General features: G+C 50.9%; 12 protein-coding genes across 12 annotated transcripts; 5 read left to right on the forward strand and 7 right to left on the reverse strand.

The window, feature by feature from the left end:
• Positions 1-62: 62 nt before the first annotated feature.
• On the reverse strand, positions 63-988 carry F5J12DRAFT_490400 (uncharacterized protein). The gene is made up of 3 exons (XM_051739675.1): positions 979-988; positions 612-921; positions 63-555 (listed from the first exon to the last, which is right to left on the reverse strand). Exons 2-3 carry the CDS (start codon positions 682-684, stop codon positions 158-160), a joined length of 471 nt encoding a protein of 156 aa, XP_051602665.1. The 5' UTR covers positions 685-921; positions 979-988; the 3' UTR covers positions 63-157.
• On the reverse strand, positions 727-1,811 carry F5J12DRAFT_890134 (uncharacterized protein; the record flags this gene model as incomplete). Its single annotated transcript, XM_051747387.1, has 4 exons — positions 727-921; positions 979-1,023; positions 1,096-1,519; positions 1,579-1,811. 4 exons carry the CDS (start codon positions 1,809-1,811, stop codon positions 727-729), a joined length of 897 nt encoding a protein of 298 aa, XP_051602666.1.
• Positions 1,812-2,762: 951 nt separating this feature from the next.
• F5J12DRAFT_890135 (uncharacterized protein) lies at positions 2,763-3,137 on the reverse strand (the record flags this gene model as incomplete). The annotated part of the gene is made up of 1 exon (XM_051747388.1): positions 2,763-3,137. One exon carries the CDS (start codon positions 3,135-3,137, stop codon positions 2,763-2,765), a length of 375 nt encoding a protein of 124 aa, XP_051602667.1.
• Positions 3,138-3,222: 85 nt separating this feature from the next.
• Positions 3,223-4,176, forward strand: F5J12DRAFT_490587 (uncharacterized protein). Its single transcript, XM_051739676.1, has 4 exons — positions 3,223-3,545; positions 3,603-3,763; positions 3,823-3,900; positions 3,957-4,176. The coding sequence occupies exons 1-3, from the start codon at positions 3,318-3,320 to the stop codon at positions 3,869-3,871; spliced, it is 438 nt and encodes a 145-aa protein (XP_051602668.1). The 5' UTR covers positions 3,223-3,317; the 3' UTR covers positions 3,872-3,900; positions 3,957-4,176.
• F5J12DRAFT_490370 (WD40-repeat-containing domain protein) lies at positions 3,872-6,630 on the forward strand. The gene is made up of 11 exons (XM_051739674.1): positions 3,872-3,900; positions 3,957-4,151; positions 4,203-4,418; positions 4,468-4,711; positions 4,799-5,144; positions 5,196-5,297; positions 5,359-5,470; positions 5,522-6,034; positions 6,087-6,219; positions 6,271-6,342; positions 6,407-6,630. Exons 2-11 carry the CDS (start codon positions 4,038-4,040, stop codon positions 6,424-6,426), a joined length of 1,872 nt encoding a protein of 623 aa, XP_051602669.1. The 5' UTR covers positions 3,872-3,900; positions 3,957-4,037; the 3' UTR covers positions 6,427-6,630.
• F5J12DRAFT_490609 (uncharacterized protein) lies at positions 6,615-7,637 on the reverse strand. The gene is made up of 4 exons (XM_051739677.1): positions 7,461-7,637; positions 7,148-7,397; positions 6,944-7,083; positions 6,615-6,895 (listed from the first exon to the last, which is right to left on the reverse strand). Exons 1-4 carry the CDS (start codon positions 7,520-7,522, stop codon positions 6,844-6,846), a joined length of 504 nt encoding a protein of 167 aa, XP_051602670.1. The 5' UTR covers positions 7,523-7,637; the 3' UTR covers positions 6,615-6,843.
• Positions 7,638-9,274: 1,637 nt separating this feature from the next.
• Positions 9,275-10,704, reverse strand: F5J12DRAFT_967843 (uncharacterized protein; the record flags this gene model as incomplete). Its single annotated transcript, XM_051750029.1, has 6 exons — positions 9,275-9,461; positions 9,514-9,701; positions 9,762-9,910; positions 9,972-10,151; positions 10,213-10,327; positions 10,392-10,704. 6 exons carry the CDS (start codon positions 10,702-10,704, stop codon positions 9,318-9,320), a joined length of 1,089 nt encoding a protein of 362 aa, XP_051602671.1. The 3' UTR covers positions 9,275-9,317.
• Positions 10,705-10,843: 139 nt separating this feature from the next.
• F5J12DRAFT_813591 (uncharacterized protein) lies at positions 10,844-11,425 on the forward strand. Its single transcript, XM_051744949.1, has 2 exons — positions 10,844-10,891; positions 10,951-11,425. Exons 1-2 carry the CDS (start codon positions 10,886-10,888, stop codon positions 11,389-11,391), a joined length of 447 nt encoding a protein of 148 aa, XP_051602672.1. The 5' UTR covers positions 10,844-10,885; the 3' UTR covers positions 11,392-11,425.
• A 262-nt stretch (positions 11,426-11,687) lies between these two features.
• On the reverse strand, positions 11,688-13,537 carry F5J12DRAFT_490665 (mitogen activated protein kinase-like protein). Its single transcript, XM_051739678.1, has 7 exons — positions 13,325-13,537; positions 13,062-13,255; positions 12,950-13,010; positions 12,314-12,897; positions 12,187-12,252; positions 12,079-12,139; positions 11,688-12,029 (listed from the first exon to the last, which is right to left on the reverse strand). Exons 1-7 carry the CDS (start codon positions 13,407-13,409, stop codon positions 11,944-11,946), a joined length of 1,137 nt encoding a protein of 378 aa, XP_051602673.1. The 5' UTR covers positions 13,410-13,537; the 3' UTR covers positions 11,688-11,943.
• Positions 13,538-13,721: 184 nt separating this feature from the next.
• Positions 13,722-14,771, reverse strand: F5J12DRAFT_813603 (DNA-directed RNA polymerase). The gene is made up of 5 exons (XM_051744950.1): positions 14,746-14,771; positions 14,601-14,696; positions 14,446-14,535; positions 14,068-14,349; positions 13,722-14,014 (listed from the first exon to the last, which is right to left on the reverse strand). Exons 2-4 carry the CDS (start codon positions 14,651-14,653, stop codon positions 14,073-14,075), a joined length of 420 nt encoding a protein of 139 aa, XP_051602674.1. The 5' UTR covers positions 14,654-14,696; positions 14,746-14,771; the 3' UTR covers positions 13,722-14,014; positions 14,068-14,072.
• Positions 14,772-14,788: 17 nt separating this feature from the next.
• Positions 14,789-15,723, forward strand: F5J12DRAFT_813606 (ribosomal protein L18e/L15P). The gene is made up of 4 exons (XM_051744951.1): positions 14,789-15,141; positions 15,202-15,420; positions 15,477-15,530; positions 15,581-15,723. The coding sequence occupies exons 1-4, from the start codon at positions 15,017-15,019 to the stop codon at positions 15,624-15,626; spliced, it is 444 nt and encodes a 147-aa protein (XP_051602675.1). The 5' UTR covers positions 14,789-15,016; the 3' UTR covers positions 15,627-15,723.
• A 66-nt stretch (positions 15,724-15,789) lies between these two features.
• F5J12DRAFT_490737 (uncharacterized protein) lies at positions 15,790-18,110 on the forward strand. Its single transcript, XM_051739679.1, has 5 exons — positions 15,790-15,827; positions 15,880-16,178; positions 16,235-17,002; positions 17,056-17,509; positions 17,580-18,110. The coding sequence occupies exons 1-5, from the start codon at positions 15,806-15,808 to the stop codon at positions 17,867-17,869; spliced, it is 1,833 nt and encodes a 610-aa protein (XP_051602676.1). The 5' UTR covers positions 15,790-15,805; the 3' UTR covers positions 17,870-18,110.
• Positions 18,111-18,145: the final 35 nt, after the last annotated feature.

The following is an 18,145-nucleotide window of genomic DNA, read 5'->3' on the forward strand; positions in this document are numbered from 1 at the left end:
GGAGACGGACAAGATATGATGACAAGACCTTGAGGGTGGCCCTTCTCACGAAAATGCAAACAACTCAGGAACCACTTGGCCAATTCAAATGAACCAGGTACCCGACATGGAGCTGTCATTAAGGAGTATCATTCCCCCGCAAAACGAGAGACGCTAGTCAAGCACAAGCACAAGATCGTCCACAGTGTGGGCATTTGAGTGCAGGACAGCGATTTGGGTTGAAAAAATCTTCGCGGGCCTCCATCGCATCATCGTTGACTGAGATGAGGTACTTAACTATCGTGAGGTTAGTGAATTCTTGACTCCAACCTCCCCATTCACAAATTTTCCTCAGAGGCCATCGTCGTTCGATGTGGAGGTACTGGCAGCCTCCCTGCTGAAAAGAGTGGGTGCCATAAGCTGCAGGATCGATGTTGAGGTCCAGCAAGTTGTTTCGGAACATTTCCAGGAACTGTTCAGACGACTTTCGAACCAGATACCATATCAGCCAGCTGATTGGCTTGGAGAGGTGAGCTTCCGATTGATGGAACGCCCACAGGAAATATGGTTTGATGTCTGCCGGTGCAATCAGTCCAAGATAACCTCGCCATGCACGGCTCGCACACACTCACCTCCGGTTTGGTGAGTTTTATGGAAAGGGAGGGTAATGGACATGCCGGTTGTGGTGCTGGCGGCATCATACATGAAATTGATGTCGTGGACTTGAATCTTCAAAACTTCATCAAATCAGAGAAGGCAGATGAACGCAATTGTATAGGCAGCTTGTAAGAGACGATGGGCCCGAGCACCGCCCCAGTCTGCCAACCTGTCATCTTGACCATGATGGTTGGGGTCACAAGGTCGACGAGTGCCAGGCTGGTATGGATGGATGGTCCAATTGTCGGGTAGATGGTTGAAATGATAGAGTTGTGAGAGTATCTCCTGTGGGAATGAGTAGTGAGCTTCCCAGAACCATCACACCAGTGGTATCAACGTAACTGATGTGATTGCACGTGCGCTGATGGTGACTTCGCCAGCTTGGACCTGCAAAGTGTAAGGGAGGGGTATCGGTGAGACCATTCACCACCCATATATAGCCCAGATGAAGATGCATACCTTGCAGTGCCATAAGGCACACATGTAAGATGACACCTGTACCGACATACTTGGGTTCCCCAGCATGGTGGAATTCCCCGGTACCTCTGACTGATGCCAGGGCATATCACCGAGCCCATGTAACCGCCCAAAGGCATAGGTCATCGCTGCCCTCATCTTCTGCGCATGGCCATAAGTGCCTTGTTCCTCAGATGGCGGTTTACTCGTGCCCTTCAGTGTAATTGAATCATACCTGCCAGAGTCAACATCATTTTCATCAGTTTTGAGGCAGTGATAATAAACAGGAGAGGACGGGGGATACGCATTCATAATCCAGGCAATGATGAATGTCGGCGCATCATGATGGGGTTGGTTGGAATAGAACGACTCATCACCTCGCAACCATCCCATGCCCACAAGGAATCTCTGACACTGCTGCATGAGGCTATGGGGATTAAGTTGTTTGAGTAATCTTGTTTTGCAAAGCAAACAGGACAAACAGACCATTTATATTCTGCATCCATTCCCTCCGTCACCCCCTTCGATGCATCTAGTAGCATGGCTTGAAATGCAGAGAATTCATTGTTGGTGTCAACGCTGCCACAGACGGGACCAGGTAGAGTTTGTTGTTCGGAGGTCATGTCGTACGAAACATCAAGGAGTTCGAGGGGCGATGCCTCAGATGGAGATACAGCATGACACAGTCCAGGATAGCTATCGAAGGCTTGCTCAGACATGTTGGTTTGTTGGAGGAAATGGGGAAAGCTGCGAGAGTTGATGGCCTCCTATATATGCAGTGAATTTCCAATCATCGTTAGTCATAGCTAGACAAGCTGGTAACACGAACACAGATGGTAACCAAAACAGTGTCTTGTACGACACCAAACGGCACTCAGAACCCACCCAGGACCATATTTTTTTCCAGCAGGGACCATAGTTTGATTCCTCCAGGACCGTATTTTTTCCGTGAAGTGCTGAGACTCCTCGAAGGAACACCCTGAGTTGGCAGGGAAAGCATGACCACCGTGACCCACCCACTGGACCATTCTTTCGTGAAAAAAGATGTTCTGATCCTGCGACGTGACAGCTGAGCATAGTGCATACTCACCACAAATGGCCGATGTAAAGCCAAGTCATATGACACATCGCCAGCTTCGACACCTAACATCGAAGCATAAGATATAACACGCAGCGTATGCTGGCTTCATGAGAGGTCGATCGAGGGGCTTATAAGCAAGGACCACTCACGACCATCCGTTTAACCTCTGTCCGTTGACCCTACCCCCTACCTCTCACCTCACACTCCAAATACTTGCTCCGTCGCGATCTCACCAGTGTCTTCACTGCGATGGCGCCCTCAGTCTCTTCACTGCCAGTCCCCATCTCTGTCTTGGTGAGTACTTCGATCTGGCCTTGCCGATGGACTCGATGGTGTTGCTGTACACCGAGGACTCCATCCACGGTGTTAGGGAGGGCATCGCCAGTCAGCGAAACTCCTCACTGTTACTCGCATCGCTTGCAGATGCCATCGATCGGAGGCCTGGATGGAAGGGCTCAGGGAGGGGCTGAGGGAACAGGCAATCCGATTGCCCGCAGGGAGTCTGTGCATCGGCACGCCTGCACGCGATGGCCGTTTAGGTCGCTGGGGTGACAGCCCGCTCATTCCCACCGTACCCGTTTCGGATCCGTCACGCTGTGACGGGGTCCTGACTCAGCCGTGACCGCACCGTCTGTTTTCGCGGTCGCAGCTTCACTTCTCGCGAGGCCGAAGCTTTGAAGTTGTTGACATTGGTTGACTCCTCCCCAACATCGTCGACGTCGGAACTGTGCGTCATCCGCCTGAACGCCATCTCTAAGATCTTGGGATACTTTGCAGTAGGATACCGCGTCTGCAGGTTCGCCTCTACGTTCCCATAACGCATCACAAGTTCCTCCCTAGATTCCCCAGGGAAGAAGGGTCCGAGGAAGTCATAGATCCCGGTCTCCCAGTCAATTAGCGTCCCATACACATCAAAGATGAGAGCACGGTGGTCAGACAGTCTGGGCGTTTCGGTGTGTGACATGGTTCGACGAGGCTAATAGTAAGCACTGAATTTGACAGGCTACAGCTTGTAGCGTGCGCAAGCATTGCTGTGTGCAGTCAGCCTTATCAAAGGCCTCGTCTATGGTCGCCGCACCTGGTCGTACCCACAGACATTCAAATTCCACTAGGAGCTTGAGCTTGCCCAGCGTTTGTCACGCCGATGGAGCAGCAACGAGAGATAGAGCAATCCTCCATCTTAAAGCAACTCTCTGATCGGGCATCCGGATACAGTATCAATCTCAACGGTCGAATCAATCGCAATTTGGGAAGGAATCCTCTGCGCGGTGGTACCGCCATTGTATACCACGGTACTTTGATTCCGAACGGTACTGAAGTGGCAATCAAAACCTTCCATGGCACATTGTCAGGGAGCGAGGCTGAATTGAAGGTGTAGTATATCCGATGCTCGTCGCACGAGCGCTCTAGCTGAGTCACTCTCATTTAGCGTATCTTTCGAGAGGTGCACGTATGGTCGAAGTTGCGTCACGAGAACGTCGTTCGCATGCTCGGGATCTCTACAGATTTTGATTTCACAGTTTCGATAGTACACGAATGGATGTCATTGGGCAACGCGTACACTTATGTGCAAACTACAGAGAATGACTTGTGAGACGAAGTGTGTGTTGTTCACCTTGGCGCTACTTAACGTACTATTTTTAAAATAGCTCGAAGACATCGCAAGCGGACTACATTATCTTCACAGTCATGCGTTAGGTCCAGTAATTCACGGAGACCTGAAAGGCGTGAGTGTGCTCGGTCTACCGTTGTCTTTACCTCTAGCCGACACCTGCTTCGATAGCCGAATGTGCTGGTGTCCACTGATCGCCGGGCGTCACTGAGCGACTTCGGTCTTTCCACCCTAAACTTATCTACTTTCAGCATGACCATCGATACCATCCGCGGAGGTTCGTGCCATTGGATGGCTCCTGAACTTCTAGATGACTGCTCTGCGTCAATGGCAAGTGACGTGTGGGCATTTGGGATGACGACTCTGGTAGCCCTCTTGGTTTGTTCCTTCAAACAACGCTTATTCTACCTCTAGGAGTTGTTTACTCGAGCAGCGCCTTTCCGCGATTGTCGTAATCCAGGAAGTGTGTTTGGCAGGTTACTAAAGTGGAAACTACCACCTCGCCCTGCCGAGGAGTCAACGCAATTCCGCCTGACAGATACATGGTGGAGGATTTGCACATCATGCTGGACACGTGATCCTTGGTCACGTCCCACAATGAAGGATATATTAGAGCAAGTCAAGGGTGCCATCGTCTGTCCCTAACCCTTTTGCGAAGTTCTCTGTTTTGACTGTTTTTCAGTTTCAATCTTACTGTGACCGTGATCTCCACCATGTTCCTCCAGCGCTGGAGAAAGAAGGCCGTGACTGGTTCGTCGTATTTAACCCAGAAGGGGACAAAGATCGCGAACGGCTTGAACGCGACCGAGAACGGGAGTTGAGGGATCGAGAGAGAGATCAACGTGACAGAGGGCGTGAACGCCCTCCCGTTGGGAGTAGTGGTCCGAAGCGTATTAAGACTGAGCGTATGAAGAGTGACCGCCCAGGTAGATAATTCCTTTCAAGTTTCGCTCGTTCTCTGCCTCCTCATGCATACTCTACCACCCTCCTTTCCCCCTGTATTCCTGCTGTAGATCATTATAGCCCTTCTCTTGGTGCAGGGCCAACCAAACTACCAGCTCCAGGGGGCCCTCCCACCTATCATGGCCCTGTTTTACCTCCACCTCCATCAATACATCCACCGTACGCCCCAGGACCTGGCAATCCACCACCTGGTGGACCCTTAGAACCAACTCCCGGTGCCTCGAGCGCTGTGGCTCCTGCCGGTAGCACGAGTGGGAGTCAGTTTCCAGACGACCTTGACCCCGTCAATGTCCCTCCAGAGTTCAAGAAGGATGGCTCTGACTGGTTCGCTGTGTTTAGCCGAAAAACGAAACGAGTCCTCGATGTGACCTTGGTGCATACGCTTATACATGAGAGGTAGGGCGAGCCCGCATTGTCTCAGAACAGTCACTAATCAATCTCTTTTAGTGTCGTGTGTTGTGTGAGATTTTCTGCTGATGGCAAATACCTTGCTACCGGCTGTAACCGGACCGCACAAATCTGCGACACCAAAACTGGTCAAAAAACATGGTGCGCCACCAGCATTTTGCGCTGTTTCTCCGTTAACTTTGTTCCGTCTGCGATGATACAGCGTACTAATTGATGAGTCAGCTGGAAAGGCAGGAGACCTCTACATCCGCAGTGTGTGCTTCAGCCCCGATGGGAAGTACCTTGTTACTGGGGCTGAAGATAAACTAATACGCGTCCGTGTACGACTTATGTGATATATAGTTTTCTGACCCTGCTTTACACAGATTTGGGATATTGCCAAAAAGTGTATACGCAACGTTTTCGATGGCCACCAGCAAGAAATATACTCGCTGGGTTTTTCACTCGATGGTCGGTTCATTGTATCGGGATCCGGCGACAAAACTGCGCGGATCTGGGACATGGTCGACGGGACCTCGAAGGTTTTGACCATCAACGACCCAGACTCATTGAATAACGGTGCAGGTGTAACGTCCGTCGCCATTTCTCCCAACGGACAGCTTGTTGCCGCTGGCAGCCTTGACACTGTTGTTCGTATCTGGGATGTTACCACAGGAGCATTGGTCGAGCGCTTGAGGGGACACAGGGACAGCGTATACAGCGTCGCATTCACCCCAGACGGCAAAGGCTTAGTAAGCGGCAGCCTGGATAAGACGTTGAAGTACTGGGACGTAAGCGGATTGCTTACTGGAGGAAGCAAGCGAAAAGACGGAGTTGCAAATGGAAAGAAAGACTTGGAGAAGACCAGCCAGTGTACCATGAACTTCGTTGGCCATACGGTGCGTGGAAAGAGCGGTATGTCAACCGCAGCAACTCAACGTGCAAAAACAGGATTATGTGTTGTCCGTTGCCGTTTCCCACGATGGGCAGTGGGTTGTCTCAGGGTCCAAAGACCGAGGCGTGCAGTTCTGGGAAGCACACTCGGCAAATGTACAGTGTATGCTTCAGGGACATAAAAATTCTGGTGAGTTGGCAGACTCTTCGGACCATGCCGCGAACCTAATTCTCGGCATAGTAATATCGATAGATCTCAGCCCCGCGGGGAACGTGTTAGCTACTGGAAGTGGAGATTGGCAGGCGCGGATATGTGAGTCTTTCACCAACCCTGTGACCTACCTTGTATCAGACTGATTTGGATGCCGGCTCACTAGGGAGTTACCAAACCATTTAGAAGGTCGGGACTTTCCGAAGTGGGTGAACCCGTTGCCATCAACTTGTATCGGTTCTTGTTCTTTCTTGCCCTGTATCCCCTTCTGCCACTGTATTATAATTTGCTCTCGATTGTTATATCATGTTACTGCGCACGAGCTGATCAGTTATTACTCGCCAATGAAGATGAATGTTTTATATCCAGCAACTTTTGCTGGTCTGAATGTCAGGTACCTAGCCCTAATAGTCACCCTTTTTCTAATTCCCTAGACCGAGGATCAAGCCGGTAGTCATGGAGAAACCTACACCGCTGCGTGCGGTCGTGGGTTGAATATTTCTGTCCGTGAGGTCGGTGGAGTTACATGTGGTTGATGTCATTCCAGAATCACCAAGCACTACTTTGTCGGCTAGTGCCACTGGTCTTCGCTTTCATCCAATGTCACCCCTGAGGCCATTCGAACTCAGCAATACTTTGCTTGAGGATCTCGATACTGCAGGTGGTGAGTAGGTAAGGGGTATTGATTGTAGAAGCCACGAACCTATATCCTTCGGCTGGGTTGAGGGGGACGCTGTTTCGCCCCTTGAAGCTGATGGAACATAGATAAACGAGATGCTCATAAAGATGGACCGCAAATTCCAGCCACGCTTCGTTCCAGAAATAGCGATATAGTCGGTCAAGCTTCAGAAACAATATCGTGAGCAGGGTAACCATCGTAGCGAAGGGCCGATAGCCGTGCACACACCTCAGATGAATAACATACTGGCAATCCCAATTCGGAGGGGGAAAAGCCGAGAGATGAGTTAGGGCGAGCCATACTAATCAGGAGCAAGAGGGCAGGAATCAATCTGGCACACGTCAGTTGTATCTGCTTGAAAAAGTTGTTTGAGAACCACCCGATTATGAGCGTGCGGCGCCAACACCATACTATGGCTTCAGCGTTCTTCGCGGCATGCCCGAGGATATCAACTGGAGCAGTAGGTTCCTTGATTAACCTGAAATTTCATTCAGTAGTAACTCCACAGCGAGGCAAGGTCAAAGGTGGGCTCGAAACTAACCAGGGCTTTACCTCCGTGAGGCACTTCACTTCACGTATTGGCTGGCCTGGGGAACGTCCCATACTTGATCGGCATCAATCATTAACACGGCACCATTGGGACCAGCGTTTTCTTCCCTGAAGCTCTGGACTGTTCGAGTTGCGACCTCCGGAACCTCGGGAAGGAATTGAGGATCATCAATGATAGAACGAACAATTCTCGACGCAAATCTGAGGCAAAGTCAGCGCAGACCATCATCTTAGAGTGGCTGAAGCCTGAAGCTACCGCTGCTTTGGTCAGGCGTGCAAATTTTTCATCCAGATGGCCTAGTCCGTTTGAATATCAACAACGGCACACGGTGATAACGCAGGAGAATGCATAGGGCCAACCAGCTGAGGTGATGCAGGTGAGGTACCTTCACGGATAGGGCTACGTTATTGAGGTTTCCGCCAGACGGTTTCACGTTTCTGTTTACCCGCTTCTCCTTTGCCTTGAGCATAGCAAGTGCATCTTCCCGTGCCGGGACATCAGTAATGTAACGAAATATGGTGACGTCGTTACGGGTGTCGTGTCTATCACGAGCTTCCGTAAAGGCTTGCCTCGCACCCGACCGAACATGTCCCATAGAGCATTATTCAATGCTCCTGCGGCGATATGTATAAAGCCTCTCCCAGGACCAATTCTATTAGAAGATGTGGACCAGCTGCTGAAGCAGGAGTTTGGTGGGGATTACTTCTAGACAGGGGCATTGCATGGCAAAACGAACAGAGGCGGAAGCTCTCCATTTGCCACTTAGGAGCCAAAGAAGTGAGGCACCCGACCATCGCAACTGTGACATAGTCATACGTTTTGGTCAGAATCTTGGAGACGTTTTCAGGGGTTCAGACCAATGAGTCTGTTCACAAGTGCTGCTATAGCTTGACACACCTATGTAAGTTCCCCTCCTGCATACTTACGTCACAATCAGTGTTCCTAGACGGAAGAATAAATTAGAACTGAAAGTGACTGAAACCACACTCTTGCATAGCATCGGTACAGGCATCTCTCGTCAGGGAAGTTGGAAAGCGGATGCCGGTGTACAGGGTAGTGATGTAGTAAGTCAACTGGTGTCATGCACTTTAGTAGCGGGTGACTCCGACTTCTGACTTACTCAGGACAAACTGCGGGTTTCAAGACAATTGGATCGCATTGGCAGGCTGTAACCACTAACCAGGGTCCAGGTTAGAGTAGCGCGAGAAGTAGGACCCCTTTTCTTTGTAAGTCACAGCATGACCATGATCATGTGCAGCGGAGTCGGCGGACCAGGCCGACCGAGGACGAACATGGGACGAAACGATTTTGTGACCCTCGTACAGCTTCAAGTTCTCCCGTGATCTGAGCCCTGGAACGATGTTAACCTGACCTCGAATCCTGGGCAATGCGTGGGTGTCGATTTCTCAGTTCGAGCTTTGCGTTGTTCGGATTCAATCGACCCCTCCGCTATATCAGCCAGTCTCCCGTAGGCAAACCGAGGACGCAATGGAAGACAATCGTTTCCCCTCGACTCATAACAGCCATGACAACGGGGCTGTGCGTCATCTTCCAAAGTTCCATATGGGTGCCATCTCTGAGATCTTGGAATGCGTTGGTGTTGGATACTGCCAATCTGCACTCCCCAGGGAAGAAAGGGTCTGGGGAAGTCATAGATCCCAGTCTCCCAGTTAATTAGCGTGTCATACTCGCCGAAGAGGAGGGGCTAGTTCCAATGGTGCAAGTGGACAGTCACAGCCACATGAGTAACTTGACGGAGTACTCGTGGTCGATGGTAGTTCGGAATATTATGTTAAGCGTGTGGCTCGAGACGACACCGCAGCAATAATAGAAGTTATCGCGACCCAGCTATGTCCTGTATATCTGCTCTCTCAATTTCCAAGGAGAATCATACCATCCGATCTTTTCCAACACCACATATTGAACTACGCGATGTGGCTTCGAAAGCTCGGATTCAACCGGCTTTCCATGGCGGTCAGTGATTTTAAGGACCTGTCGGAAGGAATAAGAGAGGTCAGTGCACGGTGTGAGACGGGGTGCTCACTTGAGTAGTATCAAACTTGGCCAGCGCCTGAATAACCAAGCGGTGTCCCACTTTCGGATCGTGCTCCGCGAGGTATATTTCAGCAGCCCGGATCGACACGATAGTTACAGGAGGAGGGGTACGTGTCGGTTCCTGGGAATTGCGTCGTAGAAGATGCGTTACGAAGGAGCGAAAACGCGTCATAAAGCCTACTCTTTTTCGTCAGGACCACCTACGGCACGACGAAAATCTTGAAGTTAGAGCCTCACTGGAGTCAGGGACGTAGAGAGTTGCGTCAGATGTGTCACTGGTAATGTCCCAGAACCACTTGTGACCCTTTTCGCGTCGACGCATGAGCTGGAGTGCTTTGGACTGAAATTCTCCAACCGTAAGCGACTTCACGACCTCATCGTTCTGACTGAGTTACAATTCATGGTTCGTAAATTTCGATAGCATCGCATTCATGTCGTCTGACGTACCGTGCGATCGCTACATTCGTTTGGCGGTACGTCTCTAACGCTATCTTTCTTAACGGGCCAAGCCATGAACTAGGATCGCACGACTGTACGCTCCTCAACTTGCGCCATACGACAGGGCGAAATCTCAGCTGAACGTTTTTAAGTCCGGGAAACGCACTGGCCCTTGCGATGGTGAACATGCTAAAACAACGAATTGGTCGGCTGTTATACTCAGAAGAAAACACTATGGCGTATGGCGTACCTAAATGTATTTTTGAGCCAATTATTGACATTGTGTTTGAAAGCAAACATCAAATCCTTAGCTTTGAAGGGTCGTTGCGCGCACATCAACCGTAAATCGTACGGTACCTGGACATCTGTATTTTTTTTTTTTTTCGTTACTGTCAGATGAAAGTACGGATTTGCCAAAAGGTAGCATACCGAAGCTTGCCATGGGTGAACCCCATAGGTCCGTGGAAGGGTAAACGGAGGGCATACGCCGCATTCGGTCCAAGGCTATCAGCTCGTTCTCAAGATCGTCCGCGTCGGATTTACTCTTCTTCGGAGCACTTTCCTTGGACTTAGGCTTCACCGGTGCTACCTTGCTTTGAGAGGACACGGAATGAGCGGAGGGCTTGTGGTTGGGTTTCTGTGCCAGTGCGGTACTGTATGTGCGACAGCCTGTTGTTATGCACGGCCATGCATGGACATACAACGCTAGGCTCGACCTGCACGCTATGCGCGTCGCCGCCATGCTAACACGCTGTGGTGAGCGGCAGCGTTGCTTTGAAAGATTTTATCCAAGTTACCAAGTTTGGAAGGTGGGCCGGAGTGCCACGCAGGCCCCCTGCCGGGCCGGGGAGCGTGGATATAAAAGCCCGACGTCTCCCGGTCAAAAAATTCCCTGTAGTTCCATTCACGAAAGGCTACACATCATGCCCGTGAGTCCCACTCTGTGCTGAATCCTGTTGTCCGTGTCCACTGATGGACAATCTTACAGCGTTCCTCTCGCTCTCGCCCTGCACCTGCTGCCAAACCAGCACCGGCACCTCAGCAGACTCGCGGCGCACACACCGCCGCGATGCCTGCTTCGGCTGCAAACCACGGCAACCCTGCGCACGCACCCGCCCCACACGCTACCGCTGCTGCCCCGCAGGCACAGCAACCGGGCCTGTTTTCCCAAATGGCTGCCACGGCCGGTGGTGTAGCTCTTGGCTCTACGATCGGCCACGGTCTTTCGTCAATGCTCTTCGGCGGCTCTGGTTCACAGGCTGCAGCTGCCCCTGCAGAGCAACCTGCACCGGTTCAGCAACAGACTTACAACAGGGGAGTCTCGTGCGAAATGCAAGCAAAGGAGTTCACGCAATGTTTGGAGAAGGCAGACCTACAGAGTTGCTCGTGGTATCTCGAGCAGCTCAAAGCTGTGAGTTGGCTATTGTAGAGCTATTGACAGCAGAGTGCTTACGAAGTACGGATGAATAGTGCCAAGCAGCGGCTGCGCCTTACTAGAAGGTGCCACGTAGGTTCGAGATGCATTCAATTGTAATGGACTCAGATACTCAATAAACATCATCCATTCATCTCCCCTCAGCATTGGATTTCCCTGAGTTCGCCTTTGGTGATAATATAAGATGATACCTTCCGAAAACTCGATTGAAGTTATGTGATAGTTCGATTACTGTGCGATGTTCCCTCGACAGTTAACACGAGGGGTAACCAGAGTTTATACATAATGCGAAAGAACAAAACGTCCGTTCCCTAAGTTTTCAGATATTGTAGCACAGGCGACAGCAACCGCGAACCAAGCGCGGGCCACAAAGTTGATGTGAAGGCGATCACGGATCGCGAGATACACTGGTGACGCTGACGCGTAGATTGAGTTATGTTCGGTTAATACATCTGCTTTGCTCCAAGGATTATAGACAGGACGTGTTGCACCTCGTGGTGGCACGAGTATGCGGGGAATTCAAAAGGTTGGCCAAAGCACATGTTATCAGGACATGGGGGTGGGGCGGAAGGACATGATCTCTTGGTACAGCAGCTCCTTGAGTTGTTCCCGACTGATGTCGTCTTTGTGCACTAATGAGGACTTAGTAACGGTAACGACTTCTAGTAGAGCAACGCTTACGGTCAAATTCGAAGAACTCCGGGTCAAGGGGCGGAGCCACAGGTTCATCTTCGGGATCATGCTGTGGCATCGTTGAGAATAGTAGATGGCCAAGATCAGGCTACGCACATATGCCTCTAGATATGGATGCTCTAGCGCCTCCTCGACCGTTAGCCGTTTCTTTGGATCGAACGTCTGCGAAGCGATGCAAGATCAGGGATGTGCGTCACCACATATATAGAAACCCAACACTAACCAAGGTCTTTGTTAAAAAGTCGATTGCCAGAGGATTGGCATTGGGGAACAGCTGCGCGAAGGGCTTACGCTTGCGGAATGGCAACGCTCGAATATAATCCCGGGACCGTCGCGTGGTAATCGCATAAAACTCATCCAACGTCGGCGTACCCAACACATCAAGAATAAGCGACAACTGATGGTGGTAATCCCGTCCAGGGAAGAGTGGCTTTCCCGAGAGCATCTCCGCCAAGATACATCCGACTGACCATACATCAATTGCCTTGGTGTACTGCTTGAACGTGAGCATGATTTCCGGAGCGCGATACCACCGAGTAGCGACATATTCGGTCATGAAACCCGTCTCCGTTCCAGAGGGTTCTGCGGTCCTCACTGACCGTGCAAGTCCAAAGTCACAAACTTTGAGGTCGCAGTTGGCATTGAGAAGAAGATTCGAGGGTTTGAGATCGCGGTGAATGACGTCGGCAGAATGCAGCGCCTTTAGAGCGCGCAATGTCTGGTAGACAAAGTATTGGGCATGGTCGTCGGAGAGATCCTGTGTCCTGATAACGCGGTGCATGTCGGTCTCCATCAGTTCCTGTATTACTGTGAAAACTATCAGAACGGCCTGCGATCGTGCCGCTATCACAGCACGTACAGTAAACTTCCTTGAAAGCCTCTAGTGAAGGGGGTTTGATGATATCCAGAATCGAAATGATCTGAGAGTGAATGTGAACGTCTGCTGGCTGGGACTCAGACGGGAGACTCACGTTCTCGCTAACGCCAGCCTCGCTCAAAAACTTTAGCAACTTGAGTTCTCGCAGTGTCCGCAAGCAGAACATCGAATGATCGAACGGGGCGATTTTTTTGATGGCGACCTTGCGCCCACTCGGACGATGTATTGCAGAGCACACGATGCCATATGCACCCTCGCCGACAACGTCCAGTACCTGGTATTGAGTGCCTGTAAAACACGAAGAAGACTTGCTTGAACACCTGACCCGACGGACGTCCGTGTTGGAACTGTACTCACCAACGTTGAATCTCACTTTGCGGGGTGCTGCCTGAGCATGGTTGCGAGACTTGGACTGGGCAGCTGGTTGCTGGGAATCAGTCATGGCTGGCAACTACGCTGGTATCAACGATGATCGGTGAAGAACGAAAAGAAAGCAAGAGACAAGGAAAACAAGGAACCCGATTATTATGGATACGCAGCCTTCCGACGTGCAGATGCTCTATTGTTTTGAACAAGGACAACAATTTCCTTACAAGGAAACCTCATCGATTGTCTCCGAGTTTCATGGGAAATTTACTCTTGCTGTAAAAACACCATATATGGAAATCTTACACGAAATTTGGGCGAGAATCCCTCAGTCTTCAAGTACTGGTTGGCTTCCGGATGAATGAATTGGCCGACACGTTTCAGATCACTCGTTTTCTATACAACTCTCTGACGGAGAAGTTCAGGTTGGTATTTTGCGACAGCAATCTACCATCCGACATCAAGTAGGCTTCGCTACATCTGGATCGTTGCAAGACATCCGCAGCATCCCTGCGCTTATGTGATGGCATAAGGGAGCCGGTAACTGCCTCTTGTAGCCTAACATGGCATCATCAAAACACAGTCGCTGAGAACAGTTTCTTGACGGCAACCGATAGTTATCCCTTCGCCTGGAGATAGTATCCAGGGAGAACCTTATCTCGTCGTGATGACGACGAGATCCTAGAAAATCTTTAGAAATAGAATTATAATAATACACTTGACATGCAGCGCACATAATCTAGAAATCCAAGTAGTCCTTGCCCGTTCCCCAAGCCTGACCCGTTCCACCATATGGGTCCTCGGGAACAGCTCCCTCGGCATCTTTGAATGAGAATTCGCGTTTGAATTTCGCTTCTAGGGTGGACAGCGTGGCGATGAGTTTCGTGCACGCCTGCTCTAGAACAGCTTGGGGAGTCATAGAACCGTCCGTTTGGATCTTAAGAACAAAATAGGGGTGCAGTGGGTGAGGCACCTTGTACCCAGCGAATAAAACTTGTGGCATGGAGAGGACCTGGCTGTTGGGAAAAGATGAGGAAGATGTCAGCCTCACAGCCGACGGGATCATCAAAGAACATAGAAAGAAGTGCATCTATCTACGACTCGACACGTACGCCCTAAGCATGTTCGCCAGCGTATGATCCTGCTTGACAATCTTAAACGTAGCCGCGTTGGGGATCTTCGTATCTTCGGAGACTTCAACACTGCGGAAACGCCATCGCGTCTTTACTCGAGCTCAATAAATTAACTGCGTGTATTGAACACCCACGGCTTTTCGCCATCATCCAAAACGTATAACTCGAAACGATTCGGCGCGTTCATCGTGGCAATCTAGCCCCCTCTGGTGCCAGGCAACAGGGTAGAACTACAACGTTTCGGTCAGCTATTAACCACACCAAGTACGAATAGCTCACAGTGATTGGTGTGGCGTGAAGCCGGGATTTCAAACTCCGAAAAGGTGCAACACCATCTCCTGCAGAGGTTAACGGCAAGATCCCCCGACTCATCGACACCTCCTCAAGGTCAGTTCATGCCCGATTTCCGTGTCCCTGCCATCCAAGTACACGGAGAATACGTTCGAGAGTGACTAGGATCCGATTTGAGACGGTGGTCTGAGTGGGCGAGGGCGGATGGCTGGGACACGAAGCGGATTACACGGTGGTATACTGATTGACTTTACAGAAAATGCCGACTCGTTTCTCGAAGACTCGTAAACACCGTGGCCACGTCTCTGCAGGCCACGGACGCGTTGGAAAGCACCGCAAACACCCCGGTGGTCGTGGTCTCGCTGGTGGTTTCCACCACCACCGGTATGTACGGCACGCTAATTGTATTATGGTTCTAACTGGCATGCGCCTCGACCTCTCTAGGACTAACTTCGATAAGTACCACCCTGGTTACTTTGGTAAAGTCGGTATGCGCCACTACCACTTGACACGCAATGCAACCTGGCGACCCATCATCAACGTTGACAAACTCTGGACACTTGTATCCGAGGAGGAAAAAAAGGATTTGACGGAGGACTCAGAGATTGTACCGGTGATTGACACTCTCCGGCATGGATACGGAAAGGTGTTGGGTAATGGACAGTGAGTTGTGTTCTTTGGTGTGCAGCTCGAGTCGTTACCTTTGTTTTTTCCTCCAGACTACCAAAGTTGCCTTTCATTGTCAAGGCACGGTGTGTTTCAAAAAGGGCCGAGTAGGTGTTCTCGTACTAACCCGAATGGCATGCTCATGGGAATGCACCAGGGACAAAATCAAGGAAGCTGGTGGGGTCGTAAAGTTGATTGCATAGGTACATGCTGCTCATTACTTGTTTCTTCTTTCCTCCCTGTATACGCCACGCACCCATGCAATGCACATATGATAGCACCCATGCTCCTGCTATGAATTCATAGCTGTGGTGCTGATCACATGATCTGATGACGTAATACATAGTATGAGTCCTGTCACTACCAGCTGGGAGGAATTCGAATGTCCTCCCTGTCAGCTTGGTGCACGTATTCTCTCTCCTCCTTTCTCCTGCCGCTGACCCACGGGCCTCACAGACAACAACCAGTATTCGACGTGGAATCGCACACGTCGGCTACAAGCACCTCAGTTTCTCGCACGCACGGATACCCGCACCTCCCGAACAGCTACTGCAATGGCCCGGACGGGGACTAGAGATGCTGTCGTCATCAACATGGGCGCTTCTGACAGGGAATCGAAACAAGACACCCTCTTCGGGCCTAACATCGGCGTCGTTAACACCACCATCCCTTGGGCACAATCTGTCACAAAGCGGACCTCCGAGGATAGCTTATCTCCTGAGGTCATCAAATCATGGATTGCCAAGAGCAAACAGGTAGGCAAAAATTGATCCACTTGGCCACCGGAGTTTGAGTCTCACTCCACAACCAGCCTTCGCAACCCACCACTACACTACAGGCGCTCGTCAACTTGAAGCGGCCTACCCTTCGTCTAGTTCCCCTGGCAATCTCCCCGGATGACGACGATTTGGGTCATGCTGATTCTCGTCATCATCACGGCCTCGAGTTTGAATATGACTGCGATGCACCAAAGTGCCAAATTAAAGTCAACGTAATCCTCCCCGCCGATCACCCACTTGCCGAAAACGTCGATACTCGGGGCTTTTCCTCTATCCCTGTGTACGAAAATGTCGTTGACGGCGGTTTTGGGAACATTTTGAAATTGAACGAAGGTGCTACTCTTGAGCTGGGTCGTTTCGAGCAGACCTCTCGAAATAATCAGCCTTCGACCTCCGCCCAACCTGCGGCATCAGATAGTCCTCGTCCAGCTGAAACGACGGAATCAAGTTCCAGCGACAGTGATCGTGCCGATAAGCCCAAGAAACGCTTTTCGGCTTTCCAATTCCATAAGCGTGCTATGAACAGGCGAGCTTCGGGTCCCGCACTAGCAGTCGTAGACGCCGATCACACACAAACCTCCGAGAACGAGAACGGGAGAGAAAGGCACGCAAATGAGGACATGAAGGACGGAGTGCGAGTCACAATCCGACTCTCTGCTTTGGATGCGGACGGGATCGATACTGCTGTCGCCAACGAGCAGGTGACCTATCTTCATGTCGTTCGTTTGGGCGCTCCACCGCCAGATGGAGAAGACGACACTCGCCCGTGGGTCGTGAGAGTGGTCAAGCGGGAAGCCATCGTTAGTTTATCTGTCTCGTTACTGACCATGACGCTGACATCGTGGAAACACAGATCGCCCACTATGTTTTCCAGCTTCACGAGATCTATGGATTATCATCTAGGTCCACAGTGTCCCATGCGCGAGCTTCCTCGCCGACCTCGGGTACTCATACTTACCCTCCCACTTCAGCCACCACAGCCACCGCTCACGAAGAGCTCTCATCCGAATGTCTTCTCTGCCTCTCAGCCGCGCGTGAGGTCATCCTCCTTCCATGCCGCCACCTTGTTGCGTGCAAGGAATGTGCCATCAACATGGTCGAGTTCGGTGCGGGCGGGACCATCGTGCACAACGACGACGCTACCAACAACAACAGCCCGACCACTAATAACTCGGATGGTGGGGGGTCTCCTGCCACCTCGGCTGTGGCGACGAACTCTGTTCCTGCTAGCGCTCCGAGCGCAGTCCCCCAAAATCCACGTCGAAAACGTAAAGCGAAGGGATGGTTCTGTCCCGTCTGTCGCCAGCGTTAGTACAGAGTACTGCCTCTTAAATGGGATCGTGGGTTGCTAACGTTTAGAAAATTTCTGTTCTACAGCATATACGTCCCTTCTCCGCATATCTACAATGCCGCCTACCAAGGACATTTCCGATGACGACAATCACACAATGGATCATGAAGATGGCGACGGCAGCGATCTCGAACCCGAAGGTGAACACGGACGCGCTCCTACTAATAGCAACCCACTTTCTTCTTCTGAGAACGCAGCACCTCTTTCTACAGGAGGCAGTGGGGTATTGAACACCCTGCGTTCTAATTTGCGTAGGAACGTGTGTAATGACGAGACTCTTCCGCCTGACGTCGAGCGCGGTATTGTGGCAGCGTAACTCGTGAGTCCCCAATGTTGACATTATACGCCTGTGCGGAACGATATGTACGTGTGTTCGTGTGCTGTAACTGTGGATTAACTTGTATGCTCCACTACCTTTTCCCTATCCTCCTGTATGCCCTGTTATCTGCGCCAGTCTTACTCGGTACTACCCCTCCTTCCTGTAGGTAATCACGACTTTTTATTCCAGTTTCTTTGTATCGGTCTATGTAATTGCAAAGAGCTTCGAGTACCCTTGGTACTAATACTGTTGAGAAGTTTGTCCTTCCGACTC

The sequence above is a fragment of the Pisolithus orientalis genome, assembly GCF_024613125.1.
Source record: "Pisolithus orientalis strain OTSU chromosome Unknown F5J12scaffold_6, whole genome shotgun sequence".
In the NCBI taxonomy this organism is placed as follows: domain Eukaryota; kingdom Fungi; phylum Basidiomycota; class Agaricomycetes; order Boletales; family Pisolithaceae; genus Pisolithus; species Pisolithus orientalis.

What these genes read in the sequence shown, in the direction of transcription:
- F5J12DRAFT_490587 (XM_051739676.1), top strand. Translation starts at nt 3,318, where the DNA reads ATGGAGCAGCAACGAGAGATAGAGCAATCCTCCATCTTAAAGCAACTC. An exon ending in GGAGCGAGGCTGAATTGAAG is followed by an intron (nt 3,546 to 3,602) that starts GTGTAGTATATC and finishes ACTCTCATTTAG; the next exon opens with CGTATCTTTCGAGAGGTGCA. An exon ending in CAAACTACAGAGAATGACTT is followed by an intron (nt 3,764 to 3,822) that starts GTGAGACGAAGT and finishes TTTTTAAAATAG; the next exon opens with CTCGAAGACATCGCAAGCGG.
- F5J12DRAFT_490609 (XM_051739677.1), bottom strand. Translation starts at nt 7,522, where the DNA reads ATGGGACGTTCCCCAGGCCAGCCAATACGTGAAGTGAAGTGCCTCACG. An exon ending in CTCACGGAGGTAAAGCCCTG is followed by an intron (nt 7,398 to 7,460) that starts GTTAGTTTCGAG and finishes ATGAAATTTCAG; the next exon opens with GTTAATCAAGGAACCTACTG. An exon ending in CAGTATGTTATTCATCTGAG is followed by an intron (nt 7,084 to 7,147) that starts GTGTGTGCACGG and finishes TTGTTTCTGAAG; the next exon opens with CTTGACCGACTATATCGCTA.
- F5J12DRAFT_490737 (XM_051739679.1), top strand. Translation starts at nt 15,806, where the DNA reads ATGTCCTCCCTGTCAGCTTGGT. An exon ending in GGATTGCCAAGAGCAAACAG is followed by an intron (nt 16,179 to 16,234) that starts GTAGGCAAAAAT and finishes CTCCACAACCAG; the next exon opens with CCTTCGCAACCCACCACTAC. An exon ending in CTGTCCCGTCTGTCGCCAGC is followed by an intron (nt 17,510 to 17,579) that starts GTTAGTACAGAG and finishes TCTGTTCTACAG; the next exon opens with CATATACGTCCCTTCTCCGC.
- F5J12DRAFT_813603 (XM_051744950.1), bottom strand. Translation starts at nt 14,653, where the DNA reads ATGAACGCGCCGAATCGTTTCGAGTTATACGTTTTGGATGATGGCGAA. An exon ending in TTGGATGATGGCGAAAAGCC is followed by an intron (nt 14,536 to 14,600) that starts GTGGGTGTTCAA and finishes GCGTTTCCGCAG; the next exon opens with TGTTGAAGTCTCCGAAGATA. An exon ending in CTGGCGAACATGCTTAGGGC is followed by an intron (nt 14,350 to 14,445) that starts GTACGTGTCGAG and finishes TTTTCCCAACAG; the next exon opens with CCAGGTCCTCTCCATGCCAC.
- F5J12DRAFT_490665 (XM_051739678.1), bottom strand. Translation starts at nt 13,409, where the DNA reads ATGACTGATTCCCAGCAACCAGCTGCCCAGTCCAAGTCTCGCAACCAT. An exon ending in AGGCTGGCGTTAGCGAGAAC is followed by an intron (nt 13,011 to 13,061) that starts GTGAGTCTCCCG and finishes ATTCACTCTCAG; the next exon opens with ATCATTTCGATTCTGGATAT. An exon ending in GGAGTTCTTCGAATTTGACC is followed by an intron (nt 12,030 to 12,078) that starts GTAAGCGTTGCT and finishes AGTCCTCATTAG; the next exon opens with TGCACAAAGACGACATCAGT.
- F5J12DRAFT_813606 (XM_051744951.1), top strand. Translation starts at nt 15,017, where the DNA reads ATGCCGACTCGTTTCTCGAAGACTCGTAAACACCGTGGCCACGTCTCT. An exon ending in AAGGTGTTGGGTAATGGACA is followed by an intron (nt 15,421 to 15,476) that starts GTGAGTTGTGTT and finishes TTTTTCCTCCAG; the next exon opens with ACTACCAAAGTTGCCTTTCA. An exon ending in TGTGTTTCAAAAAGGGCCGA is followed by an intron (nt 15,531 to 15,580) that starts GTAGGTGTTCTC and finishes GGAATGCACCAG; the next exon opens with GGACAAAATCAAGGAAGCTG.
- F5J12DRAFT_490370 (XM_051739674.1), top strand. Translation starts at nt 4,038, where the DNA reads ATGACCATCGATACCATCCGCGGAGGTTCGTGCCATTGGATGGCTCCT. An exon ending in CATTTGGGATGACGACTCTG is followed by an intron (nt 4,152 to 4,202) that starts GTAGCCCTCTTG and finishes TACCTCTAGGAG; the next exon opens with TTGTTTACTCGAGCAGCGCC. An exon ending in AAAACTGGTCAAAAAACATG is followed by an intron (nt 5,298 to 5,358) that starts GTGCGCCACCAG and finishes GCGATGATACAG; the next exon opens with CGTACTAATTGATGAGTCAG.
- F5J12DRAFT_490400 (XM_051739675.1), bottom strand. Translation starts at nt 684, where the DNA reads ATGTATGATGCCGCCAGCACCACAACCGGCATGTCCATTACCCTCCCT. An exon ending in TAAAACTCACCAAACCGGAG is followed by an intron (nt 556 to 611) that starts GTGAGTGTGTGC and finishes TTGCACCGGCAG; the next exon opens with ACATCAAACCATATTTCCTG.